General features: G+C 37.8%; 2 protein-coding genes across 3 annotated transcripts; one reads left to right on the plus strand and one right to left on the minus strand.

Moving 5' to 3' along the window:
- The first annotated feature begins 5,519 nt into the window (after positions 1–5,519).
- vamp1a (vesicle associated membrane protein 1a) lies at positions 5,520–13,395 on the plus strand. Its single transcript, XM_055220015.2, has 6 exons — positions 5,520–5,884; positions 6,162–6,177; positions 7,070–7,196; positions 7,640–7,798; positions 10,965–11,016; positions 11,991–13,395. Coding segments are annotated over exons 2-6 (357 nt in total). The 5' UTR covers positions 5,520–5,884; positions 6,162–6,175; the 3' UTR covers positions 12,008–13,395.
- A 2,027-nt stretch (positions 13,396–15,422) lies between these two features.
- On the minus strand, positions 15,423–20,414 carry LOC129455306 (uncharacterized). 2 transcript variants are annotated; one of them, XM_055220013.2, is made up of 2 exons: positions 20,256–20,414; positions 15,423–18,192 (listed from the first exon to the last, which is right to left on the minus strand). In XM_055220013.2, the coding sequence occupies exon 2, from the start codon at positions 18,132–18,134 to the stop codon at positions 16,947–16,949; it is 1,188 nt and encodes a 395-aa protein (XP_055075988.2). In that variant the 5' UTR covers positions 18,135–18,192; positions 20,256–20,414; the 3' UTR covers positions 15,423–16,946. The 2 variants fall into 2 exon arrangements, with proteins under 2 accessions (XP_055075988.2, XP_055075989.2); XM_055220014.2 differs by lacking the exon at positions 20,256–20,414 and adding an exon at positions 19,943–19,966.
- Positions 20,415–21,299: the final 885 nt, after the last annotated feature.

Consider the following 21,299-nt stretch of genomic DNA (forward strand, 5'->3'; position numbering starts at 1 on the left):
TGTTTTTCACACAAGTATATCTTTCAAAAACTGAAAATTTTTCATAAAAAATAAACACAAAGTCCAAAAAATAACTCAAAATAAAAAATATTAGTACACATGTATTGAATGGCTTTGCAATGTATTACGTTGCACTGTCAGTTAGGGAGCGCCATCTGATACTGTCTTGTTTATACAGGCGCTGCAGCTCCCCCTTGTGCTTTTTAGAGGGATGTGCAATCATTGCGGTGATCTGAAATCATTGCAATGAGGTCAAATGTCGCAATCAGATGATTATTTAATCATTGTGACAGCCCTAGGCTATCCTGCTATGGCCAAAGTGCCCATTCCCGTATCCCTCGTTTCAGCCATGAAGACCAGCCAGAAATCATCGAACAAAACACAGAGGCCGTCTTTATCTCCCGTGCTCCCGTCTTTAGTGTGACAGCAATGCTGGCCTTATGTGATTCTTAAACTCCTGTCCTAGGCAGTCGTAGCCTATAGTAGTAAGAGGTTTCCCACCATCCTCCATGCTCCCTTACTTGTTTTGTAATCACGCTCACCTGCCAGCGATCCCAATTATCATCTCCACTACATATCAGCTCACTCTGTTTTCCCAATTGTCGTAAATGCTCGTCGATTATTTTACATCCTGCTCCCCGCCTGCATTTATCCTCTGACGACAACTCGCAAAACATTGTACTTTTTGTTAAGGTGAATGTATGTGTACTGTCATTTGTTAAAATCTAAACTCATGGGCTTATATCATTTACATCATTAGTTGGTAATACTTGGTGTTTAATGAATCAAATTAACAGCTGGTTAATGTAAAAAAGAAAAATATATTTATCATATTTGTCACTTCTACGAATAGTGTGTTGAACAGTACGGCACCACTGGCAAAGGACTGTGAAGATTAAAGAATGTTGATGTGCACTACACTACTAAAAGTAGTTAAAAGGTTTAGAAACCATTGCTGGGCTACAACTTGACAAAAATGTGAACTCTGTAAGAATTAAGTACATATGAAAACTGTGTATAGATAAATGTTGAGAAGGACAAACTGAAAATAAAGTATTTTTTTGTCAAAACATTCTCATTCATGATCTTATTTGCAGATTGTTACTCTTTTAAAGAGCACCTATGATCCGATTCACGATTTTACATTTGCTTTGGTGTGTATAAGTACATATTAACGATATGCAAAAGGTACTAACCGCAAAGTAAACGATAAATCTCGTAAATATCTTTTCTTGGACTACAACAAACACACAGATTAGGCAACAGTTTACTTCATGGGATTGGTGATGTAGACAAGGCCGACTTTATTATAATTCCTTTGCTTCGGACTCACAGCCTGTAAATTAACTCCTGTTAGCATTGCGTTGTGACCGAATCTTTCAAACATGGTAAGGAGCGTCACATTTCCAGGTGACATCAGAGGTATTCAGGCCAATCACGACGTACAGATTAGCTGGCCAATCAGGACATGGCGCTTTTCAAATCGATGAGTTTTGTACAAAATCTGTGTTTCAGGAAGAGAGTGCAATCTGGAGATACAAAAATGTACGGTATGTGGAAAAAAATGTTTTTTTAACCATAAACCACGCAAACACATTGTATTATACCAAATACACAAAATACCATTGGTTTTTAGCAATGAAATAGGTGCACTTTATATATTTTACTAGCAAATACAGTGGGGCAAAAAAGTATTTAGTCAACCACCAATTGTGCAAGCTCTCCCACTCAAAAAGATGAGAGAGGCCTGCAATCTCCATCACAGGCACACCTCAACTATGAGAGACAAAACGAGGAAAAAAATCCAGAAAATCACATTGTCTGACTCTTCAAGAACCCACTTGCAATTCATGGTGGGAAGTGGGTATTTGGTCAATAACAAAAAAGCAAGATTTCTTTCTCTCACAGACCTGTAACTTTTTCTTTAAGAGGATCCTCTGTCCTCCACTTGTTAGCTGTATTAATTTCAACTTTTTGAACTTGTTATCAGTATAATAGACACGTGTCCTCATGCTAAAAGATTCAGAATGCAAACTCAACTATGGCCAAGACCAAAGAGCTGTCAAAGGACACCAGAAACAAAATTGTAGACCTGCACCAGGCTGGGAAGACTGAATCTGCAATAGGTAAGCAGCTTGGTGTGAAGAAATCAACTGTGAGAGCAATTATTAGAAAATGAAAGACATACAAGAACACTGATAATGTCCCTCGATCTGGGGCTCCACGCAAGATCTCATCCCGTAGGGTAAAAATTATCACCAGAATGGTGAGCAAAAATCCCAGAACCACATGGGGGAACCTAGTGAATGACCTGCAGAGAGCTGGGACCAAAGTAACAAAGGCTACCATCAGTAACACACTATGCAGCCAGGGACTCAATTCCTGCAGTGCCAGATGTGTCCACCTGCTTAAGCCAGTACATGTCCAGACCCGTCTGAAGTTTGCTAGAGAGCATTTGGATGATCCAGAAGAAGAGTGGGAGACTGTCATATGGTCAGATGAAACCAAAACATAACTTTTTGGTAGAAACTCAACTTCTTGTGTTTGGAGGTGAAAGATGCTGAGTTGCATCCAAAGAACTCCATACCTACTGTGAAGCATGGGGGTGGAAACCTCATGCTTTGGGTCTGTTTTTTTGCAAAGGGACCAGGACAACTGATCCGAGTTAAGGAAAGAATGAATGGGGCCATGTATCGTGAGATTTTGACTCAAAACCTCCTTTCGTCAGCAAGGGCATTGAAGATGAAACGTGGCTGGATCTTTCAGTATGGCAGTGATCCCAAACATACCGCCCGGGCAAAGAAGGAGTGGTTTCGTAAGAATAATTTCAAGGTCCTGGAGTGGCCTAGCCAGTCTCCAGATCTCAACCCCATAGAAAATCTTGGGAGGGAGTTGAAATTCCGTGTTGCCCAGCGACAGCCCTAAAACATCACTGCTCTAGAGGAGAGCTGCATGGAGGAATGGGCCAAACTACCAGCCACAATCTGTCACAACCTTGTGGAGACTTACAGAAAACGTTTGATCTCTGTCATTGCCAACAAAGGGTATATAACAAAGTATTGACAGAAACTTTTGTTGTTGACCAAATGCTTATTTTTCACCATAATTTACAAATAAATTCTTAAAAAATCAGACAATGTGATTTTCTGGATTTTTTTTCTCATTTTGTCTCTCATAGTTGACGTGTACCTTTGACAAAAATTACAGGCCTCTCTCATCTTTTTAAGTGTGAGAACTTGAACAATTGGTAGCTGACTAAATACTTTTTTGCCCCACTGTAAACATGAAAATGTGAACTGTGAACATATATTATATTCTATTAATTCACAGAAAATAAATGTAGAATAGCTACGATTTGCCTTCTTCATGATCTTGCCTAGGGCCCAACAACCCTACAAGCCAGTGATCCAAAATGAGTGCCTGTGGTCACCCGCGATTATGAGTCATCCAAAAATATTTTTTATGATATTCGGGTCGCGGTCGGGTTGTTTGAAATAAAGATGCCAATTAAAGGCGGAGTCCACAATGTTTGAAAGCCAATGTTAATATTTTAAATCACCTAAACAAACACGCCCCTACCCTAATAGAATCTGGACCTTATGTTGATAGACCCGCCCCACACATACGCAACCCGGCAAGGATGTCGGTTAGTAGACACGCTCCTTACTGCTGATTGGCTATAAGTGTGTTTTGGTAGTCGGCCCGTCTCCTTTTTCAAAGCGTTTTTCAAACATCGTGGACTCCGCCTTTAACTATTTTAAACAATTACTACTTTTAAAAAACGTGGGCCAGGAAGCGGGTCGGGTACAATATATAGGCTATATATACTTTTTGCGGTCCGAGTTGCAGGCGGGTTAGTTGAAAACGTTGGTCGGGTGTGGGTTGTTTATACATTGACCCGCGCATCACTGCTACAAGCCAACTCTGTTTTAATTCCTGTAATTATTTTATCTGCCTTTTTTATGAATTTAAGTAGCCACACTTATTTAAAATGAATGAATTCACAGTGTGTTCCAGTCAACCTTGTGTGTGTGTGTGTGTACTGTAGATTAAATGCACTGTAAGTTGTTTGGATAAAAGTATCTGCCAAATGCATTAATCTTGTAGCCTAATGCAATATATACATTTATAAAGTGCGTATATACGTACAGTATATGTGGATTGCTACTTTAGTTTGTATAGCATGTTTTATTTCAATGCCAACTTACACATTAAAGGTGCAGTGTGTAAATTTTAGCGGCATCTAGTGGTGAGGTTGTGAATTGCAACCAACGGCTCAGTCCGCTGCTTACCTCTTGCTTTTGAAACACATAGAGAAGATACGGTAGCTGCCACCGGACAACCATGTCATTGTTGGAGACAACTTAGTAAAAAAGTTTGTCCGTTAAGGGCTTCTGTAAAAACATGGCTGCACAAAATGGTGGCTTCCATGTAAGGGGACCCTATGTGTATGTAGATAAAACGTCTCATTCTAAGGCAATAAACACGTAACGGTTCATTATAAAAAGGTCTTTATACACCCCTGATAATATAGTTTTGTATATTATTTTGCATTTCTCTCAAGAGATCCTTCTAAAAATTACACAATGCACCTTTAAGGGGTGGTTTACCAGACAGGGATTAGTTTAAACCAGGACTAGGCCTTAGTTTAATTCAGAAATATAGCTAGTTTTAACAAACATGCCTTACTAAAAACATTTCTTGTGTAATTTTGAGGCAAAACAAAGGGCACTGATGTATTTTAAGAAATGTCAGTGCAAGCTGTTTTCAGTTTGGACAGCTCTCACATTTATTTTAGTCTAGTAGGCTACTAGTCTAATCCCTGTCCGGGAAACCGCCCCTATAGGTTACATACTAAATGCATGGAACTGATCATCCCAAAAACAGCCTTTCTTTGCTAGTCCATGAATCTTTTTACTCGTTACATTTGTTGATTGTGCGAGTCTCAGTTGAGTCATTAGTGAATATTTCTCTCATTGATTTGGTGCTGTGAGCTCAGCAGTCATGATGCTGTTACCACAGCGACCGATCTGCACTTTGCTGATGTTTCTTATTGGCTGTGCCAATGTTTGCTTGTCTGTGCAAATGCAGCCAAAATTACACTTATGCTAACCTATATATCTCCATAAGGTGTGTTCGAATTGGTGCAGCGTTATTTTTTATGGCATTGAAGACGATATCTAATGTGACGTCACAGTGGACAGACATTTTTATTGCTTTAAGATAAAACGACATTAATCACTTAATTGAGTGTGTTGGGAAATGCAATGAAAGTTCAAATACGCACAAATAATGCTGCGTATCTAAACCGTGCCTCACTTCGGATTTTGATGATGCTGATAAAATCATAAACCCATGTGCCTCTCCTCCTGTTCCTACAGCTAAAATCCCAGATCTGTGACTGAGGAGAGTAGCTACATTTTGCTCTAGCACCGCAGTGCTGTCCCGTTAATGTTACCGTGAGGAGCGGGAGGGGTGAGTGAGTGAGCGAGCGAGAGAAAGAGAGAGAGAGAGTGAGAGAGAGACATTCACGGAGACCGATCGTGATCTCTCGCTCTCAAACCCTCCTCTCTTCACTCACATAGACTTTCATACGGGCACGAAAGGACTGTAATTTTTTAAGTCCTGATTGTTTTAATCTGTATATTTGAGAAGCGTGTCGTCATGCTCATGTCTCTTGATTTACAGCGTTTTACTGCCGTCTAACAAAAGTTGAATGCTGCCGTTTTGAATAGTCGTCATCGCACTGCGCATATTTATAAATCCGTTTTCACAGGAGGAGATTTTATTCGCATCCAGTGTGAAAAACTGGGGGAAGGTCTTTGCACGACAGCAAACGGAGAGGATTTGTGTAACGAGGCTTAAGTCGCGTGAAGCTCTTTCGGTAATGCAGCACTTTTTGTGATGACGCGGTTCGTGATCGCTTCATGCTGTCATCTTTCATCCGCATGGGAATATTATATGTTATATAATAATATCGATTTTAGGACAACAAACAGTTATTTTCTTTGTGAGGACGGTGTGGTGCAATATTGGAAGTTTGGCTTTTGACTACTAATCTTTCTCTCTCTCTCTCTCTCTCTCTCTCTCTCTCTCTCTCTCTCTCTCTGTCTCTCTCTCTCTTTCTCTGCACCCTTTTGACGACGATCTGTTTTATTAAGCACCTGCCAACAAAATGTGAGTATTTCCAGTATTTATAATCAGTTACGCTGGTATATTTAAAAGCAGAAGTTTTAAAAGTATGATATTTCATCTTCTGTATTTATTGTTTTTAATAACTTTCTATTTTGCAATTACTAGCGAGATGATTATGCATATGTTACACTATTTACCAGCTGGATGTACGTACCTGTTTTAATTTTCAAGACAGCTGGTTAATTGCACCGCAGCAGCATCTCTTTACAGCTGATACAACATAAATTGCGTTGCTTCTAGTGTTCATCTGCGCCATCTATCGGAATTTAGGTGCAAGTGCACCGATAATTTTCTAGCATCCATCTATCTCTCAGCATCCATAAAATATAATATTTACTATAATTTGCTCTTGTAATATTACTAGATATTATAGGGGTTTAAACCTTCCACAATAAACATTAAAGGATACTACAGTATTTACTTCAGTTTATCAATTCACTAGTTAATACTCCAGTATACTATAAAATAATAGTTAACAAAGTGTATTATTAATTACTATAATATACCACAGTATACTAGTATATTATAGAAAATACTGAAGCATACTAGTGCATTTTATCATGTTAAAAGTATGTGACATGTAGCGTGACATGACAAATATAGCTTAGCTTTGCATTGTAATTTTTAGTTTATGATGTCTTATTCATCATTTCTATTCAAGGTTGTTAAAGAGCTTTGACTACGTCATGGCCTGCTGCACTGGGATGAGCAATCCTAATTCAAATCTTTTCTCTGCGTAGATCATGATGCCTGCCTTTAGAAATAAATGGACAGCCAGGCATCACTTTCTGATATTGCATTTCAGTGCATTGAAAACTTTAAAAACGCAGGCCTTCTCACATCATGGACAAACACTTGTTACGTCTTCCCTTAGGTCTGCACCTGATGCCAGTGCGACCCCCGGAGCCCCAGGGGCCCCAGAGGGTGAGGGAGGCCCTGCCGGACCTCCCAACCTCACCAGCAATCGCCGTCTTCAACAGACACAGGCCCAAGTAGATGAGGTAAATATAAAGTGTGTCAATGCAAATATGATACTAAATATAAATGCACTTTAATTATCAGTAGCCTGTTGTACACAAAGCCTATACACATTTACTTAACAACTAGAGTTACTTTAAGTTAGTCATTGGATTAGTATTAGTCTCCAACTCGGTGAGTCAGCAAGATAATATTAGCAATAATAATACATTATGTACAGTGAAACATGTAATCATCACAAATGGCTTAAATGTTTTCAGAGCTTTATTGGATTCCCTAAAATTGTACATAATATCTCATAATATCCAGTAGCCTGTCCTCAGGGATCCAGGGGGCTTCGATGGGGACATAAAGAATTTTTTTTGTCTAGGTCACTTTCAGTTTCGTATTCAGGTGATGTCATAGTACTGATTCATTGCTGAGTCAGGGTCCTAATACTGATACCCAATTTTGTAAATGTGTTCAGGTGGTGGACATCATGCGTGTGAATGTGGACAAGGTTCTAGAAAGAGATCAGAAGCTGTCAGAACTGGACGACCGGGCAGATGCGCTGCAGGCCGGAGCATCACAGTTTGAGAGCAGCGCTGCTAAACTGAAAAACAAATATTGGTGGAAGAACATGAAGGTGCGTACTGCGAATATATACAGTATAGTGCGGTTACACGGGACTCAATATCGTTGTAAAGCTTGATTTATGTAGTACAGCTAGAGTAGTCTGATATCGCCTAATGTGGAGGGTGCAATCGGCCAATCAGAATCAACTATTCCAGAGAGCCATGCAAAGATCTGAGATTGATTTGGGTCCATATTCCCTAAAAATGTTTAGATTAAAATAAATCTATTGATTTTAATTCAATAAAATTGACTAGAATAAATAGCTTGGCTGTAATAGTGCTTCCTTTGGTGATGTTACATGGTCAGCATTAAGACGACTAATGCAGTAACATTCTCATTTGGATATAACTCGAATACAGCCTATCCCATAAATCCCAGCGTTGGCTAGCATTGGAGATATATTAGGCAAGTTGCAGCTCTGACGCAATCTTATGCACTGCGGTAGCAGAGCGGTCCAAGCTACACCCCAGGCATACAGAAGATCAACATTACAGCTTATTTTAAGTGACAATCTTTTTAAATTATTAGTTGCTAGTACTATTTTAATTCTTATTATTCATATACAATATTCATCTAGATTCATGGCTGAAAAAATGAATTATTTAGAGTATTATAAGATGAAACCACAGATATATCCTTTATATTGTAATTTGAGTTATAGAAAAAAACACTTAATGCTTAATTGCAAAAACAAATGTGTTGTGGACATCCTGTACGAGTCTGCAATGTCTCCTCTGGCCCTCGGTCAAGCTCACTTCACATATTACATTTTTATCTCTCCACCCAACTATCTGTCAATCCATCCTTCAGAGTAAATTTATAAACTCCCCCACTTTCTCCTTCCTGCCGGACAGCATAAATTTATTACTCGCTTCCACCCCCATCGCCCGCCCCAGATGGCTGAACAGCTGCCTGTCCAATCGAATCTCTATTCTTGGTTGGGGGAGGGTCTCTTAGTCCCAATCTGGATTACAGCATTGCTGGATTAAAACCCAGATGTGACATGTGATGTAACGTCTCTATTCGCTCATTCACTCTCCATCATATGTGAAATTCCATTTTTAAATATGTATTCCATTTCTGTTACCGGCACACAATTCTTTAAATGATGTTGGAATTATGGTATGTGAAATCCAACTTTGATTTCAGTCATTGATTTCACATGGATTTCAATCTTTGATATGACCTTATTCAGTCAATATTAAAGGTGCAGTGTGTAATTTTTAAAAGGATCTCTTGACAGAAATGCAAAATAATATACAAAACTATATTTTTAGGGGTGTATAAAGACCTTTTTATAATCAACTGTTACGTTTTTATTACCTTAGAATGAGATGTTTTTATCTACATACACTGAGGGTCCCTTACGTGGAAGTCGCCATTTTGTTCCGCCATGTTTCTACAGAAGCCCTAAATTGTCTCTGATGATGACATTTTTTGAGTGGTGGCTATCGTAGCTTCTCTATGCGTTTCAAAAGCGATGGGTGAGCAGTGGACTCAGCCGTTGGTTTCAATTTGCAACCTCACAACTAGATGCCGCTAAAATTTACACACTGCACCTTTAAAGTATATCAAAGTTATGTTTTCACTGAATTTTCTTTGGATGATTTATGTAGAAAAGTGTCACAAAAAATGACTTTAGCTGAGACTGGGTCACAAACTATAGGTAGTAATAATAGAAAGGAAAAAATATTTTTTCAGGATACATTTTTTATCTTGAAATTTAATTAATCTTTTATTTAATTTATCTTGAAGATACAATGAAGTCAATCAAGTATCAATAAAGAATGTGTCTGAAGTACTCTTATTCATTGACCTAAAAATAAAGAAACTGACAAGTAAATTAAAACCTAAGATTAAATTATAATATTTAGATTGTAACAAAATAAGTGACATTTTTTAAATCAAATAACAATAATTATTTTGAAACAAATGAAATCGTATCGTTGTTCATATCATATGTATGTGTTTTGACTATTGTTTTTTACATATGTGACCCTGGACCACAATGCCAGTCATATGGGTAAATTTTTTGAAATTGAGATTTATACATCATCTGAAAGCTGAATAAGTAAAATAATTTACTAACTCTTTCCCCGCCAGCACTTTTTTTTTTTAGATTTTCACAAAAGTTTCACAAAATGTCTTCCAGGAAAGTTTTTTTCTTAAAATATATAAACACACATATATATCAAATGAAAGAACAGACCCTCTGCTATCAAACAAACAATAAACAAACAAACAAAATAAGAGAAAAAAACCTTTTCATCCTATCTATATTTCTTCTCTGCTTATAAACTCTTAAATATGTGTATAACTATTTTTCTTTAAAAATATTTTTTTAGCAAAAAGCTGAAAGAATTGCATTTTTGTGAAGGAATTTTAAAAAAATCTGATTCAGAACGATTATCAAAACATACACAGAGTTTTAAATTAGTAAATAACGTTTTGACTTCAGTTTTTTTATAAATTGGGTCATTTTAGTGGATAATTGCGGTATTGCAGATTAACATGAAATTACTTATTTATGCAAATGTTTTCTCTTAATTGACAAGATAATTTGTCAATGGCGACGAAAGAGTTAATGTATGGTTTGTTATGACAGGGCAATATTTGGCCGAGATACAACTATTTGAAAACCTATAATCTGAGAATGCAAACATGTTTAAATATTGAGAAAATAGAATTTAAAGTTGTCCAAATTAAGTCCTTAGCAACACATATTACTAATGATAAATGCATTTTTGAAATTTTGTTGAAATTAATGTTGAAATTTTACTAAATATCTTCATAAAACATGACCATTACTTACAAAAATTTATAATTTTGACCCATGCAATATTACGGAGCCCCTAAGGGGACATGGAGCAAAAATTAAATAAAGTTTTGTTTCATGTGCTCACGCGAAACCTTCATGTGGAGATTTTTTTTAATTCTTAGTTTCGCGTGCGCACATGAAACTAAACTTTAGATTTTTTACATCAATGTCACCTTAGGGGCTCGGTACTATATAATGTTGGCTATTGCTACAAATATTTCCATGTAACTTATGACTGGTTTTGTGGTCCAGGGTCTCACAAATAAAAAAATCTCTGTATTCTGTTATATATTCTTGAAATGCACATATCTGCAAGTATTTTGCATAAGGTGATGGATTTTCTTTTCTTTTTTTACAGATGATGATCATAATGGGTATTATTGGGGTCATCATGATTGGTGTCGTTTTCAGTGAGTACACACATACTGTGATGTCACAGTTTATGCAATATAGTATATACACTTTTAAAAATAGAGGTGCTTCACAATTCCATAGAAAAATAATTTCTGGTTGAATGGTTTTATAAAGAAACTTTAACATCCAAAGTACCTTTCTGTTTCACAAAAGGTTCTTTGTGGTGACATTTTAAAAAATAATCTTTGACAGAATGATTCTTTAAAGGGACACTCCACTTTTAAAAAAAATATATATATTCTTATTTTCCAGCTCTCCTAGTGTTAAATATTTCATTTTTAACGTTTTGGAATCCATTCAGCCGATCTCCAGGTCTAGATGTACCACTTTTAGCATAGCTTAGCATAATCCATTGAATCTGATTCACAGTGCCCAGAAATAGTCCCCTGCTATTGAAAGTTACTAAGGGGACTATTTTCGGCTGCTGCGTAATATCATTGCTTCTGCAGCCATATTACAGCAGCAAAGTCCTTGATTATTACGCCAGACTAAGAGTATAGTTCCTAGTCATATCTGCCTAGAAAATCCCAACTTGTAATTTTCCGTCTGTCTTAGTACACGATGTAACTACAGAAGAGTCAAGTTTTAAATAGGAAAAATATCCAAACTCTTTGGTTGATGCTAAATGCTCTAATCAGATTCAATGGATTATGCTAAGCTATGCTAAAAGGGGTACCACCAGATCCGGAGATCAGCTGAATGGATTCCAAAATGGTAAAAATCAACTCCAGGGGAGCTGGAAATTTAGCATATTTTCAAAAAAAGTGGAGTGTCCCTTTAAAGGAACCAAAATGATTATTCTATGACATTACTGTTAAGAACCTTTGAAGCACCTTTATTTTCTAAGAGTGTATATAGTGCAATATATAATGAGGAATAGTTCATATTACTAAGATTTAAAATCTGTAAAATAGGTTACCATATCCAAATACAGAAAATTTTTTGTGATTTACTTTCTTTTTGTCAACAGTGTACTTCTACTACTAAGCCTCTCTTGGGACACACAAGGACAGGAGACTCGTGCTTTGTGTGAACTCAACTCCACCCCTCCATCTCTCTCCACCAATACCTTTCATTCGATTCACAGTGTGTGTGTATGCAGTCGTTGACGCAGTGCCTCTCCCTCCTATTGTCCATCACTGCTTTCCATTGCAACTCTTGACTGCTTCGCACCAGTGCCCGAGCGTACTCAAGAAACTCTTTTGGTTTGGAAAATCAGTGGTTTGGGATTTGTCTCGGTCCTTATCAAAACAAAATGGGTGTGATGCAATAATCTAGATTTGGAGCACGGGTCCAATTAATCTAGTTTAATACTAAACAGATGGAATATTTTTCAAATTTACGCATTTATGCACCGATGCCAAAGCTTATTTTTTTCCACAGTGGTCCTGCAAGAATTTTCATTTGAAGTAAATTGATATTTCTCTCATTGGTTGCATACAAAAATAAGCTTTCCCATTTAGGTTTTAAGAAAACAACGTTATTTAGGCTACTTGATGGACCTTAAAACCTGTAGTACAGGCCGGTGTAATAAATAATAAGACAACGTGTACACATGGTGAATCCAAAGGTTAAGTGTAAAGGTTGCTACTTTGTATGTAGTGACTGTTATTAACAGACGTCAACCAAAATATCAGCAAAATCACAAAGGAAAAAAAATGAGACGTGGTGCAAAATGAAGAAAGCATCTAATATAAGCAGTATTAAAAATGCACTAATGCTTTGGTATTTTGTGACGCGTCTATGTAAGACATACATTGTGGATTTATTTAATAATACAATGACCCATGTTAGCGACTATTATAGCAAGTTATACTCAACGCAAAAACTGAACTACATGAAATTTGGTTTCATGATACTTTGCAATGACTGAATATGGACCGGAAAGACCCGTTTAAATGTATTTGAGTATTTGTAAATATTTAGCGTGGGAGCAGGTACCCCATCAGCACTGGAGTTAACAAATGTTCAGGGATGCACCACTGCATGTGTTTGTGTTAAATATGCATTAAATGGGCACTTTAACAACCATCATCATAGTGATTGTAAGTTTGATGACATATATGGACATATTGTCCAGCACCTAAAGCAAGCAAATTTGCTCTTTTTGATGTGTTCCACCTGGAATTGAATGCAAGATTAATTCGAGTCGCAAATCTAATGAAGGGCGGTGAATGTCATTTTCCTGTTAGATTCCTGAATGCATTCGGGAATGTAGTGTTTTATGCAAGCTATTTGTAAATATGTGCTGCAGAAATGCATAAAATAACAGCTGTCCCTGAGCATTCTGAGCCGAGCTGCTAACTTCTGTGGTTTATTAAAGCATGTCTGCTTGCCCACCATGTGCTAATTCTAATAAAGTGATGATGCTCTTACATGCCATTTTCTCTTTGTATTTCAATTTGGGTGTGGTTGACGGAAGCTGCGGCCAAAATTAATCTAGTTTTGATAAAATTTGTAAATTCTTGGTGAGTTTATGTTTTACATGGTTTTTAATAATATTACAATACAAATATAACGGGTGACGGTCCATTGAATTAGAAAATAATGCACAACTAAGGTGGTAATGCAGCACTCCGCGGGTATGCATTATTTTCAAATAATTTAAAGGACCGGAGTCAATTATTCTGCTTATACCAAGTTGGGTGTGCGCTTTACATAAGGAATAATTGACGACGGGCCGTTGAATTATAGGAAAATAATGCACACCCAAGGTGGTTATGCTGCACAACGCTTAGCGGAGTGCTGTTACACCGTAGGTGTGCATTATTTTCGAATAATTCAAAGGACCGGAGTCAATTATTCCGCTCACACCACGGTTACCACAAACATTGCTCTGGTGCCTACTTTTAAGACATTTTAAAGGTTAGGTGTGCGGTTATTGAAAAATAATCAACATCCATGGAACATTTCTCAACCAATCAGAATATAGCATTCAACCCCCCTGTGGTATAATTAAAAATAATCAACACCCATGGAACAAATAATCAACATCCATGGAACATTTCTCAACCAATCAGAATAAAGCATTCAACACCCCTGTGGTATAATTAAAAATAATCAACACCCATGGAACGTTTCTTAGCCAATCAGAATACAGCATTCAACAGACCCGTGGTATAATATAAATTAATACATATATATGACAATCTGAGCCCCCTAACTGTCTACATCTGTCTTTGCGTTTGATTTTGACGTTACGTTGATAGGCACGTTGAGATAGAGAGCGCAAAATTGAAATAATTATTTTACACACGATAATATTACAACCATATCTTGTCATTGTTAGCATATGATTTTAGCATATGAAAAACAAAATATTGTTAATAAAATTATTAGTGGAACATTTTATGCATCTTTATTTGAGCTCAAAGCATATCGGATTGTGCGACCACTACTCTGGCGCCCCGCTAAGGGGGGGTCCGGACCCCAGGTATGGAACAAGTGTGCCTCATACTGTACATCTTAAAAAGTGAAGCCGCTGGCTCTTTAAGTGGCTGGCTGCAGTACAAGTCATAAACCCCACCCCTCCATGCAAACAAACATTTACACTTCCAATAAAATTTTCCGAAAGATGTCTTTGTGCTTTGAGGTAGTTGTTATTACGCTTATATATGTTCAATTGTTTATTTTTGTGATAAGTTTCATTTTAGCTAATAATTTTATGCTATGGAAACTGGGCGTGTCGTTATGATTGGCGTGGTTGAATTGGGCGTGCAAGTGTTTGGGCAGAAGTTCGATACCGCGGCTCGGCCTCTGTCCCTGTCCCAAATGGCACACTACGGACTTGTGGACTTCCTCAAAGTCCAAACTTTTATGACATTACGTAGTGCAGACCTTATGGACCCTTGATGCGAGTCCAAGAGGGCGCACCGGAGTCAAATTTTGGGACAGACTCGAGCTTCACGGCGGAAATAGGAAGAGAAGTTGCCCATCATTGTGAACTCCTCCCTTCCGTCGTCTGTTGCTCTTTCGCAAGGACTTCTGGGTTGGTAAAGTGTGCAAAGCCTGCTGCAATGCGGGCTTCGCCGAAGTCCGCATCAAGGGTGCAAAGGGGGCGCTGATGAGTACATTTTGGAGCGTAAAAATGACGGATGGGACACACATACGGCTTCGTAGACTAACCGAGCATGCGCAATTTAAGGCCACGAGGCCGAGTCCACATGAAGTGTGCCATTTGGGAAGGGGCCTCTGGCTCCACGGCAGATTCCTTCTGCGCATGCCCTGGCTTCAAACTGACGTTTATACGTAACATGGCAGCGCCTATGGTTGGACATTTTTGGCTTCAATGTATTATAGAATGGTAGAAAGCGACGTCGCATCATCCATCTTTTTTTACTGTCTATGGTATACATACAGCGTACATAATTCAGAAAGCTTGTTTTAATGAATTACATCACAATTGAACAGTATGTGTTTATTATGATTTCTAAATGCAAAATCTCACCTAAAACAATGTTATATAGATAAAAACCTAAATAATACTGTACATGAAAGAACAATTAAGATCTACCAATTATAACATGACGACTATATGCACAAAATCAAATGAAGAGGAAAAGAAGGTTAAGTAGGTTAAATGAAAGTTTCAAGACGGAGCAATAAGAAATGTTGTATACAAAAAGCCGTAACAGTTGAAATGTAAGGACCGATAAACCTATTGTCGAAGCAGAATTTAAGTGTATTCACATTTTGAAAATACAATGTAGTAAAAATCACAATATCTGAGCAAAATGACATTTAAGATAGACTAAGCACTCACGTAACACTACAGATGACCAAAACTATGAGACGAAGGTTTTAAAGCATAAAATCAAACCGTTTCACTATAAAACACTGAATTTACTCTGGTGTTGTTAAACTGATGATGCTAAAACATTTTTAAGAAATACTTTTTAAGAAAATTACCACTACAAACATATACAATAAACAGAGATAGCTCACCCAAAAATGAAACGCACGTTTTGATGAAAAAAAAACAAGTTTGTATAACTCATTGTTTTGGAAAGTCTACAATGTTGACTCAGTTTACTACGTAAAAATAATAGCTATGTTCACACTGTCAAGTTTCAGGATTTAACCGCATCAACAGGTTCACACAGCAGATTACCTACCGCAGCTCCAATCTGTTTTATGAACAATACAACCGTATTAACAACTCAAATACGGGTGTGACACCCATAGTCTGGCACTGTATGAACATAGCCAATGTTTTAATAATCGGAACACAACAGCAAATCCACAAAACGAGTGGAGAACTGAAAAAAGGTCATGACTTTGATAAAATAACGGATTATATTCTAGTTTACTTGAAACTAAACCTGTTTGTATGCCTTCAGCACTTGGTATATATGGCACAGGTCACACTGAATTATTTCATACTAATTATTTATGCCTACATAATCCACTCCTATTAAAAAAAAAAAAATCTGTGTGGTTTGAACGACATGAGGACGAGTAAATAATGACTACATTTTTGGGTGAACTAACCCTGCTGCCATCATCCCTCCAAAAAGCTGGAAACGTTCACAGCTATTAGTAAAACCCTTTGCCTGTGCAATTTGGGCAAAATTGAATTTAGTCTCCGGATTCTGTGCACACATACTATTGCTTTGAAATCCTTGGCACAAGCATTGGTTACAAATAAAGCATGGTGTTTTAAAATCAAACCTTTAAAAAAAACCATAAATCATTTTTGGATCCCAAAATTAGCAACTGCAAACTTGGTTCTTCTAAATTGCATGCTTTTATGTATTATGCCGACCAAATTTTTTACCCATGCAAAAAAAAACAATCATTGTGTGCGAACTTAGACTTTGAACAAACATTGGGGTTCATAATGAGCTACAAAGTAAAACAAAATATATTCAACACAGTCTGGCATGGCAGGCAACACCAAGCGCACGTGTCAAAAATATACCGAATTTCATTTCTTTTTTTTGAATTTACCTGACCCCACTCCCTCTCCAACCTCCTTCTCGCATACGTTGTTCACTTTCTGACAATCGATGCTGTTGTCTGCTTCATCTGTGACCTCTGCGTTCTTCTCATCTGTTGTGGGATCTTCTTCCGTGGTTTCATTTTCAACCTGTACCGGAGAATCAGAGTTACGGAACCGTTTGGGAGAGGGATCGTCGGCCTCGGTCTTGTCTTCGTCTTCGAATGTTGAGGGAAGTTTCTCGAGCATTACCGTCAGTCTCGGACGGCCTCTCTTACGATGCTGAGTGCTGGTACCAGCATAGCTAAGATCTAAATCTACATCATCTGGTACGCAGAGTTTAATTTTGCGGGGTCGTCCTCTCTTTCGTGGAGCATCTCCTTTATTCTTTTTAGTGACGATGACCTTTTTACCGGAGCCTGGAGGTCGTCCTCTTTTTCGAGGAGATCCATCAGCTGCTCGTCTTATGATCTTCACTTTGTTAGAAGACCCCCGAGGTCGACCTCTCTTTCGAGGAGATCCATCCACAGCCTTGACTTTCTTTACTTTGGAACCGGAGCCTGGAGGTCGTCCTCTTTTCCGAGGAGTCCCATCATTGGTAACTTTGGCAGAACCGGAAGGCCGACCCCTCTTCTTTTTAAAGGTACCCGACGGCCTTCCTCTTTTTCGGGGAATGCCATTAGCATCGCCAAGGCTAACTTCAACACTAGACGGGGCTTCATTTTCTCCGCTGTCTGTATCGGTTCGCATTGGCGACTCTGCCGTGGCTTCAGATTTCCGAGGCCTTCCTCTTCCCCTCTTGGTCTTGCGGGCATTCGATCCTACAATCGGATGAATCCGCGGCCTTCCAAGGGGCTTCCACAATTTTCGTTTGCGTTTTATACTCTGCCTATGAAGTTTCTCCGATTCCTCCTCGGGCGTAAGCGGGATCTTTCTCGGCCTGCCGCGGATTTTTGTCTTCTTTGGTCGACCACGTTTCTTCACCTTGGACTTCATGATCATCTCAGGAGCAAAGAAGTCCACTCTTTTGGATGTCCTGGCATTGTCCGTCGGCGCTTTCTCGGAAGTGAATTTCTTGTTGAGCGATCCCCGTGGTCTGCCTCGTCCTCGTTTGGGTGGATGGATGCTGTCGTTGGGCAGTGTGTTCTCTGAACCATCTTGGATCTCAATTTCCATCACGCTGTCACGTTAGACTCACAATGCCACACTCGCTTGATTGTTTGGTGCGGAGATTCTGTTTGTCAAGCACAAAAGGAGAAATCATGATGGCTGTCTAGTTAAGGTTTGACAACATAATGTTTGGAGATCATGCATGCAAATATTTTTAGCATGTAACATTAATAAATGCTCCATTCATGGAATGTAAGTATCGTTAGATAATGTCATGAAATATCAGCAGGCAATAAATCAGTTATTAACTCTTTCTCTGCCATTGACGAGTTATCTCGTCAATTAAGAGAAAACATTTGCATTAAAAAAGTGTTCCTGATGAGGTTTTATGTTAATCTGTAATACGGCGATTATCCAATAGAAACTGAAGCGATTTTTTTTATAATTGTCTACGTTTTGATAATCTGTTCTCAAACAAAATTACTTCACAAAAATGCAATAATTTTAGCTATATGCTAAAAAAATATTTTTAAAGAAATATACCCATATTTAAAGGTGCAGTGTGTAAATTTTTGTGGCATCTAGTGGTGAGGTTGCGCATTGCAACCAACGGCTCAGTCCACTGCTCACCCCTCACTTTTGAAACGCATAGAGAAGCTAAAAGTTTGTCCGTTAAGGGCTTCTGTAGAAACATGGCAGCACAAAATGGTGACTTCCATGTAAGGGGACCCTCGGTGTATGTAGATAAAAACATCTCATTCTTAGGTAATAAAAACATAACGGTGCATTAGGAAAGGTCTTTATACACCCCTGATCATATAGTTTTGTCTAATATTTTGCCTTTATGTCAAGAGATCCTTCTAAAAATTACACATTGCACCTTTAAGAGTTTATAAGCAGAGAAAAGAAATATAGAGAGGATGAAACGTTTTTTCCCCGTTTTGTTTGTTTGAAAACAGAGGGTCTGTTCTTTCATTTGATATATTTGTATGTTTATATATTTTAAGAATATTTTTTCTGGAATGCATTTTGTGAAAATTACAAAAAATGCAGGTGGGCAAAAAAAAGGCTGGCGGCGAATGAGTTAATAGGGATGCACTGATATATCGGCCTATAATCGGGGTATTGGCCTTTCCTCCCACTATTAGATCGACAGATTGTAAAAAAAAAAAAATTTTGTTCATTTAAAATATTATATTAATATAATATTAATTGGCCAGCAAAGCCACTGATGATAAAGGCCACTTTTACAAAAATGCTTGAGTAGTTCAGTGTTCAAAAATATAAACCTTAAACGCTGTACTTTCAATTAAACTTTTTCACATAACAGACTTATAAGTATTGAGGTACTTTTATCAATAGCACAAATCCAGAAGTAAATTAAATGTATAATAATAAATGTAATAATAAATAATTAATAAGCTGCAATAAATGTTATTCCTAAAGCATCTTTACAATATTATAAAACGTTTTTATTATAGTTTATTGGATTTTTTTTCCAAATTTTATAGCTTTTTCCACAAAAGTGAAGGGACTTTTGTTATATAATTATAATAATTGGGGGATATTCCGTTTAACTAGAAGATGTTTAAGTCATAAGCATGATAACACCGACATAAAAAATACTGTAGCATACGTTTGTATTTACTATAGTACACTGTAGTATACTACAGTAATTACTACACTTTGTTAAAGCATACTATAACTATAAAATACTTTATATTAATGTAAAATTACCATATTATCTAATAGTTTTACTTTATTTTACCATATTAAACACTACATTACTACAGTATGTGTTACTGTGGAAAAGTCTGTATTGACAACAAAAGACGTCTACAGATCATCGACATAAGTTTACGTTGTCAGCTCACCACGCATTCCTAATGGCTGAAAACTGCATCGTTTACCACCACAAGATCGCTCACAATACAAAATACTAGCCTTGAGATTCTACTTGCTTATAACATTTACACCGAATTCGTTAAAAAACACATTATTGCATGCAGTATGACACGCGGATGCTGCAGACTTCACGTGCACATTGAAGCCCGCGAGCTTTTGTGGTTCCAGGTAAAACGCTGGCGATTTTTTTAGCCGCCTGCTAACCAGATAAAGACAAGTTTACAGTGAATTTCAACGGATTTCATTCGATCGAGAGTCGAGAATATTTGAAACACAACGCACCTTACTGATAAAGCGCTCGGACAACAGCAGAGGTTGATGTTTTCATGCATGCGACAATATTTTGGTAGCAAACGGCACCGGACAGTACAGTGGGCGGGTGGGCGACTGCGATTATTTGAAAAGCATGCTCGACTTCATGCGGCGCTGCGCAGACCGATCGGCGTACGACATTCCAGTACCGCGAGAGCAGATCAAAAGCTGAATCGCTCTCGCGGTGCTGTGATGTCATACGCCGATCTGTCTGCGCAGGTCTGCGTGAAGTCGAGCAAACGTAATGCCATTTCTCGCTCGTGTCTAGCTCGGTACTGAAAGCCGATAGGAGATCGCCGCCTACTGTGACGGCGTGCAAATCGGAGAACAAAGCCTGCATACATTTGCACAAAATAAATGACATGTAGGCATAAATGTAACGTGTCATATTCAAATAAAAAACGTCAACCTGCAACACAGTAATCCCTGTTATTACAATAACAACGTATTGAGGTTATTACACATTTTTATTACACTTATTACACATAATAATACATTTTATATATAGATAGTAGTGGGAAAAGGTGTGTGCAGATCTCAAACCTGTCTCTGTGGCAGGCCTTTTTTTTAAAGCAACTAAAGTGCATTGTAGGGTACACATTTTTTATCAATATGTGTGTTCCCTATAATTTTAACCCAAAATCTTTGCATTGTTAACACAAAGCTCTACAATAGGCCTACTATTCCTCAACCACGGAGCATCAAAAGCCTAAAAGTGGGCTTTTTAATGACCTGAGTTTACAAACAATCAAAATAAGATAAAACAACTAAACATCAAAATATATTGTATAAGGGCGGTTTCCCAGACAGGGCTTATTCTAGTCTCAGACTTAAATTCATGTTTGAGCTGCCTTAATTTAAAAACATTTTGTACTGACATATATAAACATATCAGTGCCATTGCTTTGTCTCAAGATGCACACATGTAGTTTTTTGTGAGGTTACTTAAATGGCCTAATGTGACTAAGGCATAGTCCTGGATTAATCTAAATCCTGTCCAGGAAACTGCCCCTT

The sequence above is a fragment of the Misgurnus anguillicaudatus genome, chromosome 20 (assembly GCF_027580225.2).
Source record: "Misgurnus anguillicaudatus chromosome 20, ASM2758022v2, whole genome shotgun sequence".
Taxonomy (NCBI): domain Eukaryota; kingdom Metazoa; phylum Chordata; class Actinopteri; order Cypriniformes; family Cobitidae; genus Misgurnus; species Misgurnus anguillicaudatus.